At 38.7% G+C, this 12,881-nt stretch overlaps 1 protein-coding gene across 1 annotated transcript in view; it reads left to right on the top strand.

The window, feature by feature from the left end:
- The window catches only part of LOC129088981 (vertebrate ancient opsin-like), a 50,307-nt gene that overhangs the window by 29,895 nt on the left and 7,531 nt on the right, over positions 1-12,881 (top strand). The window contains exon 3 of the mRNA XM_054596279.1: positions 8,288-8,521. Within this exon, the coding sequence (XP_054452254.1) occupies positions 8,288-8,521 (234 nt within the window). The remainder of the gene's footprint in view (positions 1-8,287; positions 8,522-12,881) is intronic.

Raw genomic sequence — 12,881 nt, 5'->3', positions numbered from 1 at the left:
GGTGACTTGTCCTCCACACTGGGGACTTCTACTATGCCTGCTGGCCTGGTATCAAATATCCAACAACACTCTAAACTTCAGCCAAGAAAGTTGAAAAGATACACTCTCAACCAAGGTTATTAGATCAGGTCATCAGATTATTATAGGGTCATCAATCATAGCTTCATATAATACAATTACAATCTCAAAATACATCTTGGACAACTCCAACTATTTGACTGGAAGAAAACAATGCTGGTTCCTATTATCACAAATATTAAGCTGATGAGCTTGATTACATTGATATAACTTAATTTACCGACTTGCCGTTGTATGCCTCCGCCAACCAGACAAGTTGCTGTTTACATCGATGTCCGTCCAAAATGTCACAACTGCATCATTTTATCCTATTATACATTCATGTGAAGTTGTTATAATTAGCAAAATAATTATTGAGTTATGGTCAAAAATGAGTTTTGTGACGTCACAGTGACCTTGACCTTTGACCATCAAAAACCAAATCAGTTCATCCTTTACATCATTTGAAAATATTACTTCCAGGCATTGTTGAGACATCACGTTCATGAGAATGGTATGTTAGGACGGACAACGCATAAACATAATGCCATAAAAAGCAGTTGATCTTCTAAGTGTGTCATACTGCTTCAGAGAGGACTACACCAGGAACATAAATGCAAACTGAGCATGAAGGTCCACAATGTTAATTACACCCGAGCCCATACTTAAGAGATGTTCATGCTATTAAATTAACTACTGTTTTCCCTTTCGCCAGCTGTCTCCAAATAAGCATAATCTAGTCATCAGACATGAACAATTTTTGAACCATAACAGGATATTGTGACCGAAATACATTTTTGGGAGCTAATGTTGTGTTATACAGGATTTTGTTCCAAAACTTGTAAATCCAACTTTGCACAGTATTTTTTGGTATTTTATTTTGAAAAAATGTATGCAACATGGGTTTGGTGCTGGAATTGTTGAAATACTGATTTAAGTTGTAGTTGAAGTTGCAGTCAAAATACTATTACATGAGTAATGACGTGTTTTTGTAGGCCGACCCGAGAATTTAGCATCGCAGTGGTTCCCACCACAAAGAGCCAATGGGAATTTTCAATAGGATTTTGGATTATTGCAGCAAAATAAACTCGGAGGCAAATTTATTATAATTAAAAGTGTTGTTCACCACAATAATCTCTCCAAATTAACACCACATTCATGATTTTTGAAGCGTGGATGCAATTTTACGAAGCAAGAAGTTAACATTACAATATAAACTACACCATGATCATGTGACTTTCGCCACTTAACTGAAGGCAGGCTAGTATTAGGTGTCATGACGTTTTGTAGTCTCATTTAGCTACTTGTTATCTAAAAAGCTTCAAAATTTATAAGTAGGATATACTGACATGTTTTATGTAGTAAAAGAAAACGTTAAATTCTCTTTAACCAAAAAATCCATTAAAAAAAACATTAACTTTTGAGACGACAGGGAGTGGAAAGATTTTAAGTAATTTAATGGTTTTAGTAATCATTCCTGCATCACCCCATTGGCACAATTTGACTTTTCATTGAGAGATGCCGGTTTTGATCAAATCAAACTGGTTAAACATTAACCGAACCAGCAAAGCCTGAAATGAACCCAAATCCATTTTGAAACAATTCTCTTTTAAAACTAACAATAACGATAGGAAGGATCTAAGAGCTCTGTAGCTCTTTCCCCCTCCACTAGAGCTTTCCATCACCACTGACGAGACTGTAACAACTCCTGCCTTAAGCCTGCATGAGCCCTTACTTTATTCTAGACAAGGAGCTGCCATACAAAGCCCACAATGCCACAACGCAAGTATGGGGGTTTGCGTTCCCAACAAAACCCATCAAATCTGAGCTTTCCTCACCCAGGACTCTGCTCCACTCTTTGCTCAAACTTTAATCATCCCCTGCCTTGACCACTGCTACGCCAACTGCTGGCAGGCTGCTATAGTATTCTCTTAAACTGAAACTCATCAATCATTCCCTGAATTCTTGCATGCATTCTACTATTCCCTCCGTGAAAAAGGTTATTAATATTAGAGCTGCAGCCTGAACCATGCAGCCTATCCAACATTCTAAATTCTGCCACAGTGGGCTACATTCCCCTCCGTGAGAAGACGTGGTCTTTACTTATTTTGGCTCTGCTTCTGTAACCTTCTGTCTCCAATCGGCAAAGAATTTTTTCATAGATTTCTTCAAAAGTATGTGCGTCACTGGGTGCTCACTTCATATGTGCTTAACCGTTTGAACTGATTTTACATTTCACTCGGTGTAAGTTCCTCTTCTGAGCATGACATGAACAGCTAAATACCTACGGTAAAGTGTAACTGACAGATTTCTCAAGTGACACAGCACACAGTTTACCTGTCTCCCTCGCTTCACACACCATTATTCAACCTCTTACATGTGACATGCTGCAATTAGAATAGATGGCTTTGCCTAGAGACAGGGAGTTTTAACAGTAGATGTCGGTGTGACAGTCTTCTCCCACAGAGACAACGTGACACATATTGAACGCAGGTTCTTAATGTCAACTTCAGTGTCATCTGGAAAAGCAACAAGTAGGTGTAGCAGAAAACACACATTCATGCTTTTAGGCAGACACACAAAACACACATCAATGTTGTTCACATAGCCTTATAAATACAGCAGTCTACAGTTACCTCAAGGGGATAGCAGGTGACATTGGCCGTGATTACACTTGTCTTTTGAATGTGACTCTTGTCATCGGATACGCCAGACCTAAGCTGCGTCCGCATAGTGTCAAAACTTGACACTTTAATGCAACTTGCCTGATTTGATATAATTTGTGGTCATAAGAGCTGCTGTAAATCTGTGCATAAACACATTTAATTTCCTTTAAATTAATCACAATAAAAAATTCCCCCGTTGAATTGAAGAAAAGCTGGCGACGAGGGATGAGAGGATCATAAAAGGCCTCAATCAACTCAACAACAGACTGTTCTCTCTGCTGCTGTCAGGGAGGCACTTCTGCTGCCTTAGGGCAGTGAACCACTGACTCTCTTCATTCACCTGCCATCCATTGCATAGAATATACAGTATGGACAGGTGGTTATATTTTTTCAATTTTCTGAAACTCATTCAAACTTATACTGTTTCATTTCTCCAAAACGTACTTTTGGATTGTTTTATTGTTTCTTTTTGAAAAATATTTTTTTGTATAGTATTCTAGTCTATTCTCTGTTTTGGTTTGTTATTTGCTTTCTGACTAGGCACAAAAGCATTTCACTACAGGTTGTTTAAACATAGGCTACAAGCAGATATGATCACAGTCATAGTCAAATTTGTGATTTTGTGCGACACAAAATAAATGTATTTGAATTGAAAATCTAAAAACGACAACATAGATTTAGTAGGAGGCCAAATGCTAACAACAGACCCTGTTGTCAATGTAAAATGCTTTGAACACCCAACCATTCACCCTAAACCTCATCCGTAAAAGACATTTTGGTGCTACAACAATGTCGCTCTGCTGCCGCTATTTCTTCTCAACAAGTACTGTCATTATTCGCACCGAGAGGTTATTTGTCAGGAAAACATTGAGAAAGGCCCTTAAAAGTGTTGGAATAAACTATTGTTATTTCTTGTGAGGACTCACACTCGTTCACACATGCACACACACACACAAACACTAGGGTGCTAATTTTCCTTTTTTTTTTTAGCTTGACTGATAGTCGACCCTCGTTAACAGATCATTAACCGTTAACCCACCACATTAGTGCCCTGCATGCAGGGGCGCTGTCGTTTAGATGCCTAGCTGCCCAGCTGCCACAAAGACGCCATTCACAAACAGGTTAAATCCATAATTTACCACCAGCTGCGGCATATGAGCAAAACAGGCAACTGGGTCCCAGTTCACCTGTCTTGTAGGGTTATAAGCCACAATGTTGCGTACATTGTCGTGGACATTTACAGCCCCTTTCCAAGTCTCCAAAGCATCAGTTAGTTCAGCTGTAAGGTTATTAGTTCTGTGCCTGCCAAATCAAGCCCGGCGTAACGTGAGCGAGTGTGTGATGATGAGTATGACTCACATGTTGAAATCACAAAGCCAATTAATATACCATTTAGAAAGCTTTATTCGATTGTGGTTCAAATCTTACTTTAACATTGCAGCACACTGGCCAGATGATCTGTCTGAATAACTGACAGTCCGCCGGGGACTCAAGAGGAGACAATGCCCCTTCTGTCGGGAAGGAAAAATAGCTATCGGATATTTAATTAAGTCTATGAAGTGCTGTGAAGATATTCTCCCTTGACAACCATTTCAAGTCAAACAGCTCCTGACAAGTTATTTCCCACTGGTCTATCAACACTCTGTGTGCATCAGTGCGGCATTGGACTACTGCCCATAATCTACAACTCTATATCAAACTGTCATGATGCAAAGCTGAAAAGAAAAGGGGCTGCTGTTCTCAGTTCACTGTAATTTTGATGCTCATTACCGAGCTTGTAGTCCGATTGTTTTGACAAAAAGGCTGCAACAAATTTATGCTGTCACATGGACACAATACATGAATATGAATGATATGGCTTTAGTGAATGACTGTTTAGCATATGAAACAACTTCTCTGTTAGGACAGTCAATTAGTAAGCAAGCTCCTTTCACCAGCTACCCAGCCTTTGATTGCAATCATTCAGCACTTACTCTCCATTTTCTCAATTTGTCAGTGATCTCTGCCACTTCATTTGTTTAATCAGAGCCAAGATTTAAGCTATCAGCAGATTATTCTCCAGAGATGACAAAGTGAGAAAGTCTACAGGGTGGGCCTGAACCAAACTGGAAGTATAGCTGAAACCTTTCAAAGCCAGAAAGAAGAGTGATCTTTTCAATTAAAAAAGGATGAATTCTAAAAACTATCAACTTGTAAGCAAACCCGATAAATAAGGAGAGCTATGTACAGAAGCCATTGAGCTGTCACTAAGCTCTTGCCAGGATATGTAGCAGTTTATGGACCTATTGGCTATTATTTTTTGTGTTTGGTTTTGTTTGAGCTTTATACTGGCCTCAAACTATCAAAGAAAAGTGCTCCAGAGGAGCTTGTTTATTGAACTTTTTGTCCTGCTGTTATCCTGCCAAGTTGGGGATTTGATTGGAATGAGGGTAAAAACCAGTTAGTCCCACTGGCGTCAGTGTGATGGATTTATCTCTCTTCGCCATAATTGACTTGTCAAAAAAAAACTCCCCAAAAAGCGATTGTCCAATCATAGCTTAGCAACTGTAACTAGGCACAGCGGGTCTGTCAAGCTTTGGATTTTCTGGGGAAGCCAGGTACATGAGGGCAAGAGATATACCTCATATATAAAGAGTTTCTTTCCAAAACCGCAAACACAAGAGCAAAAGTGTATGGAATTAATTAAAAAGTGCATTTTTTGGCTCGAACATAAGTCCAGCTAACAAGCCAACTAGCCTCAGTGGTATTGCTAATGTGGTTTTATTTCCAAAGCTGAGGAGCATGTATACTACATTATTTTGTAGGGTAAAAGGTTAGATTGAAGGTGCAAAATTCAGGGAAAGAGTTATCAGCAGTACGAATGAGCGCAGTGCAGAGTGGCAACCATCAGCAAGCCAGTGGTTAACGCACACAAACCAGGACCAGCTACGTTACAAACAAAGCACAGAGATGCTCGGATTTCAACACAAACAGTGGGAGAGAGACTTCATTCCCTGCTTAAGTAGAAATACTCCAATACATCGAACAAATAATTGTTTGCTGCTATATCAATGCCCTGAATTTTGAGTTAAGCACTGCTAAAAAAACAAATATTTGTGTAGTATTTCCTCATTTGGTGGAAACTGGCCTTTGATGATAATGTTAGTCTCATTCCCGCTCTTTAATGGTTCGGTCCTAATCCTTAATGCTATTTCCCCTGCAACATTAAAAGAAAAACTAACTTGAATTTGAAAATGTGACTAATTAAGCATAAATCTTACAACCACCATACATCAGTCTTGCCCAAGCAGTCCAACTGGGACATGTAAGAACGAACAAAACAGTCAGATTTTTCTTTGTTGAGATAAAAATCTGTAATTTCAGCCGTCAGAATTGCTGTTCGTTGGCTAGAAATGAGACGCCTGTTTTTATATACATTTGTCAGCAATGAAGGACCCATTGTTTAAAAAAATAAAAATACTATGCTGGTAGCTCCTGACAGAACATGACACAGTTTGCTTGAAATAACCTAATCTAAGAAAAAAACACTTCAAAGTTTGAATAAAATGGGCTTAACACATGTTGTATGAACCCACCCTCATTTGCTAGAGTTGTGGAAGCCTCCTAGAGTCCTCCTCTTCAGAGTCTGTTAATCACTGGCATGGCTTGATTAGCCTCAATAGAAAAGCATTTATTTGCTCTGTGTCATATTGTGGCAGTAATGCAAACAATCTGCCCGTCTGGTGAAAGCTGAGTGCTATATTAATGTTTATATTCATGCAAATGCCGTAGTGTGAGTGACAGGAAGGACTCTACAGGAATGCATGAGTTTACAGCATCGTCAGTAAAATGTTCACTGAACAATCCAGGAAAAGAGCACTTAAACACACAGTGTATTATATTGTATAGACCTTTATAGCACAAATACATATGTATACACCATATAAGTAGCATGTGCTAAAATGAAAATATTTACATATAGAAGAGACTTATGCAAATATGGGATTTCAATAAGGCTTTGAAGAGAGAGAGAGCGAAAAATATTTTTCTTCATGGTTAGCAAACATTGGAGTGATGATGACTGATTTTGTTCCTTTAAAGTCATGCTGTTTTCCCCTTCAGCAATGTACTTGTATGTGTTCAACTTTACTTTCTTAGAATACCATCACTTCACTTCACCTCCCTTATAATCAAAATAAACCAAAAGAAAAGGAAAAACCTGCAAAGCAGGACCCTTTTTTCTGGCTGTACTTACAAGTAAGAAACATATACAAGATTAGTATCTATCCTCTTATGTAAATCACCGCAAGTATGCAAATAACTGCATTTTATACAAATGTCAATCTATTGCTTTAACTTGTTTGAATACCGATGGAATGATGGTCAAATTCCAGAAGAGGGACCAAGTGTGCTCACATCGAGGCAAAGATACTCAGGTGCAAAACCAAAAAACTAAATTGCAGGGCACATAGGAAGTCTCCACATTTTATTTGGAGTTTGGCTCCAAATAAAATAGTTTTTCTATTTTCAAGGCAACATTTTGATGTACAAGTGTGAAAGACAAAATAAAGCATTATTGTAGCCGCAGATATCAAATCAAATCCTTATCACCTGCTGGTCAGCAAACAGCAGTGACAACTAGAATTATTGCCTCGTGGTTTTATGCCTCCGCCAACCAGTAAAGTTGCAGTTTTTATTATGTCTGTCCAAAGAGATATCACTTCATGAATTTTATCCTATTAAACATTTGTGTGAAATTGTCAAAGCATGGGCAACAAAGCATAAAAGGCACAAAGCTTATGAATTCTTGAGCAATTGCCAAAGTGAGTTTTGTGAGGTCACTGACATTGAACTTTGATCAAATAATCATTCCATCCTTGAATCCAAGTGGATGTTTGTGCCAGATGTTATACAATTCCCTACATACATTCCTGAAATATCACTTTCACGAGAATGGGACATGCATGAGGTCACAGTGACCCTGACATTGAACTTTAACAACCCAAATCCAATCAGTTCATTCTTGAGTTCAAGTGAAAGTTTGTGCCAAACTTGAAGAAATTCCCTCAAAGCGTGACTGACAAATTTAGTTTATGAGAATTTATCGGACTGACAACCCGACAACAAAATGCTTCAGGCCATGGCTGTCGCTAGCGTGGAAGCATAAAAGTAAATAAACCCAAATTGTAATAATCCTGAATTGTCAGATACAAGGTGTGAGTTTGTCTTTATTTGCACCACCTAAGTCCAATGAGCAGGAACAACAAAGTCCTTTTCTTCCTCTACTGCCTCGGTTTCCTTATCTTCTTTAGAAATAGACATATGTTTCTATGCCTCGTCTTTTTCGTGTCCTGCTCTCAGTTCCTCTCTATACACCGTTTTATCTCACACTTCAACCTTTCTGACATGCACTTTATTCTGTCACTACTGCATTTTAGACTCCTTTCCTCTTTAGACTTATCTCCCAAATACGGGGAAATTGGATGAAAAAGTCATAAAACCTATATGTCTGAGCACTTTGCCTCATTGCTAGCTAATTAAAGTATTATTTCTAATCCTCACTCTCTTTCCCTCGCTGTCTCCAGGTGAGCGGGATCAATCCATCCATGAGCAGGAAACGTGAGCAGCGCGTGTTATTCATGGTGGTGATCATGGTGATCTGCTACCTCTTGTGCTGGCTTCCGTACGGCATCATGGCCCTGATGGCCACCTTCGGGCCGCCTGGAATGGTCACCCCCGTGGCGAGCATCATCCCCTCAGTCCTGGCCAAGACAAGCACGGTCATTAACCCAGTCATCTATGTCTTCATGAATAAACAGGTGAGAGTTGTGGCTGGGGTCAGTGTCTTATCTTTGGCTGCAGCAGGATGAGGTCACCTTGCCTACTGAGGCCAGTCGTCTTGATTGTTTTCACTGTGGTTTGATATAATGGAAACGAGTCATTGTTTCATTATTCACATCAGATGTTATTCCAGTGCCTTCTTGACACTGAATAATCTAAATGATGTACCTGTGTATGAATGATGAATAACAAGGTGTTTTTCTTCCCACATCTGAATCTAGCTATGTGTTACCAATTTGAGGCAAAGGTGTATCAAGTAGCATCACAAGGTCCAATATCCAGTTATCTGATAACATCAAGAATTCAATAAGAAGACAGAGGCCACATTGGACAAATCAAACATATTCAGTAATCACCTAACTCAAGCCTTTCATGTGATTCCAACCAATTCCTGGTATTAACTGACTGGCAAACCAGAAGGGTTATTTGCAAAGTCATGAAGGCAGCCATCGCCTGAAGTGTTGAGGATTAGTCTCACAGTGCTCAATTAACCTTGGCCCATGCCCACCCATGACAACATGATGGATGACTTGGGTTATTATCTTTAATTTAGAGCTCCCATGTTGAGCTTGTTGTTAAACGTGGCCTGGGACAATTATTATGTATAACTGCTCTACTACTTTGTTTTATTTAATTCTAAGTTGCCTGTTTGGAGGTAATAAAGCAGACATAATGAGCACTTGCCACATGACTCTCTTAATTAATTTCACATGAGGTTTATCACTACAATTAGCACTATTACTGCTGAACATATTTATTTTCCAAGTTGTGCATTCCCATAATATATGACTTCTATATGAAATCTTGGCTTCAAATTGAGCATTTCAAAGGAGAAATAAAAGGAAAATGCACTTATTGGCTTTCCAGCGGAGTAACATTTCAGCTTTTATACCAATTTAACAAATGATTGTGTTACACCGTGTTGATGTGCTTTATAGAAGCTTGTATGCTGATTTAGCTTTATATTTATATATCTAGCAAACTCATTTCATCTAAATTATCCGCCAGAAAGCGAACAAGCTTATTTTCCAAATGTTGAACTCTTCTTTAAAATATTCATGACTAAATAAGAAACTAAGTTTGAAAAAATACATCTTTATGTATTATTTATTGATAGTTTAACACTCAATAACTCATCTAGTCTGTTTTCATCAGGACTGTGTGGGTGAAAGTGACCAAATTATGCATTGATTGCTGTTGGAATGCAGAGTTTCAGCAAATTTAACAAAATGTCTGAAGAAATTACCAAGCCTCAACTTTTCTGCTCCAACTTTTGCAGAATATGGTGCATTTGTGTAGGATCCCATTACCTACAATAAGAAGCTGATTTAGAAAATACATTTTTAGACCTTTAAATATGTAGGTACATACGCCTGAAAGTTCAGTAGAGCAAAGGAAAAACTTTTTGGGCCATCAGCTTCTAAACTAGACAGCGCTGACCCTGCTCATGCTTCTTTGGCTGGAGGGCCAGAGAGACAGGATGAAAGTTAAAAGGCAGTCAGGGTTGGGACATGAACTCCAGTATCAGAGATGTTTCATCTGTCATTCCTTATGTTATGCCTCTAGTGGCCAACATGTGGACAACCACGTCTGATTTTAGATGCACATACAAACATACTGAATTAGTGATTAAGGACTGTGGGACATAAAGCCTTTGTATGGAAATAATTAATTACAGCAGACCTTTAGAGTAGTGTCACAATATTTGCCACTCAGGCTTTGTTTTTTTTTGCGTTATTAAATTTAATCAGCAGAATGATGGAAACAAACATGAATCATTCAGTTGTAACCTTTTTATTTGTAGATTTAAGTTTCAGGCAACACAGGGCTTCAGAGACCAGAACAAGGGTTGAAATGGATCAGAGATTCTGAAAATTAGATTGGACTATTTCTAGCAAAGGACTTTGGAGAATTTAAATCAGTCAATCAATCAATCAATCAATCAATCAATCAATCAATCAATCAATCAATCAATCAATCAATCAATCAATCAATCAATCAATCAATCAATCAATCATGTCCATTTATACAGAATGTTTTATACAACAGGCGTAGGCTCAATGTGCAAAATAAAAAGTTTTTACTCAAAAGGATTTGCATAGAGGGCAGGTATTGTTTCATAGCCAAAAGGTTTGGAGTCACGGACATAGTGAACACTGAAGGCTTCAGGTTCACTGTGTGGCAATTAGTTTGTGATAATAGGATTACTTACAGTTTGTTTGGGAGCTCAACGAAAGCCAGGGTATTGCAAGCCCTTTGGCCAGAAGTTGACTACCCTCCTCAATACCCTAGCCAGGTTCCCATGTCTTGATTGCCATTTGCTAACAATTTTTCTGCCGGGAACCCTGAATACAAAATGTAAACTACAACAATAAGGGATTTAAGTTGACACCAGTATTATTACATACTTTTGAAGACCTGTTTTGTAGGGGGGGGGTTTACTGTACCCTCAGAATGGGGAAGGCCCTGAAGCCTCCTTGCAGGTTAATCCAGTTCCTTTGTTTACATACTTCCTCATTAACTTTGCTTGCTGCCTTTGTTTTATATTCAGGTTTCTTTTGCTTTAGTCTTAAAGCCTGCATTAATCATTGGCACACCAATATCCACAATCATTTATGAATCTTAAACTAAACAAATTCACAAGAGCAATTATTTCTGTAATGGCTTGCCAACCTCAGTGAATATAGAACTGCTGTATGCTTTGCGCCTGTGTTTATACAGCCACTTTCCCAAGTATGAGATAACAGCAGCTACAAAAATGTCCACAGATCCTACTTGGTATTCCCACATAGGAGTTGACGCGAACTGTCGACAGATTGTATTCACAGAACGGATATGACATGCAAGCAGTGTCAGCATACTTAAGCAGTCAACGCTACTTTTCAGCTCCCTTATGCTGCAAATATTTCCAGCAATGGCGAATCAAAAATTAGATTTTGGGTTAGACTGCTGGAGATGTTCCTGGCTCGTTGGGTGTGTTTAGGAGAGCAGCAGTGATCTCTAAGGTAAAGCACTGCATTTTGAGCAGAATCCATCCACATCATAGAAAAACTAGGAAAATAAGGGCCTGGTTGAAAATCTAGTTTAACTTATTTTTGTGTCCAACTTAGAAAAGAGTACATAAGCTTATGACTGCATTCACTCAGACATTACATTTGTATTGTGTGTACCTGGTGCATTAAGTGTTTCAGCTGTCACACAACCTCTAAGCGAAACTCCTCATTAAAGAAGGCCAAAGTGGTTAATGAGATTTGAAGAAGTTAAGAAATATCTTGTTATAAATGATTAATAACAAATCAAAGCAAAGGTAACTGCAGGCGACTTTTGTCCCTGGATAACAGATGACAATATTACTTTCACAGACTGAACGCCTTATTGTTGAAGACATTTAATGGGGAAGGCCCTGAATGCCTATTACTTAGATTTATGATTCATATTATGGTCTGGAACTCAACTTTTCAAACTTTGTACTTTATTTATCAAGTTCCTCTCTCTAGCAAGTCTTTGTGCAGAACAATACATTCACACTTTAGATTTAAGCTGTTCTTTTCCGCAACGCAGTTCATCATGGTGAGAAAAAATAACAGTAGATAACTAGCAGATTGTCTTCCATTCCCACTGCGGCAGACTGATAAAACTTTTCTCCTCAATGTAATCTTTATCATCCCATTTTGTTCTTTTAACTGAAGCACAAGATGCTGTGTAAGGCTTTAGAAAATATTCTCTTCAGAATAATCTCATGTACTATAAAGAGAATTATATAACGTACTGTATATTGGAGAGTAAATCTTATCACAGCTTCCAAAGCAAATCAAGTGTTATACTCTGAAGTTTAATCTTTCCTCGGAGAGTTACCGTCAAAAGTTTTATTTTATTGTGAAGTTGGAAACACAAAACTACGCCGTGTTCCAGATGTTGCAACGTCAGCTGGAGGTATAGAAGAGCCTCCATTGCACTCCCATCGGTTCCATCTCATACTGCCTTCCTACTCAAGCCCACACCGCAGCTATCTGACCTTACAGGGACATCATGACAGCATGACAGAGCGAAAGTGGGAGAGAGGGACACCGAATGTCCTGTATGTCATTTTCAGTCTTCAATTCCTCCCAGCCCGTTACTATGGAAACTGTGAGTTGAGGCGAGTTGAAGACTAAAAATGCTGTACAGATACAAGTAGCAGCTGGTGCGTGTTTGTCCCATCAACTATGAACGACGCTCACAGCCAAGTGGCCTGAGGTGGATGTCAGGAACGTGAATGGAAAAACCCAGAAGTTATGGGTAAGTTTACACTGAATCATCTTTTTATTTCATGTGAAAACATCATTGATATGTTCGTCA

Source organism: Anoplopoma fimbria, chromosome 3 (assembly GCF_027596085.1).
Source record: "Anoplopoma fimbria isolate UVic2021 breed Golden Eagle Sablefish chromosome 3, Afim_UVic_2022, whole genome shotgun sequence".
NCBI classification, from domain to species: Eukaryota; Metazoa; Chordata; class Actinopteri; order Perciformes; family Anoplopomatidae; genus Anoplopoma; species Anoplopoma fimbria.
The sequence above is the reverse complement of the archived record's forward strand: the minus strand, read 5'-3'. Positions and strand labels throughout refer to the sequence as shown.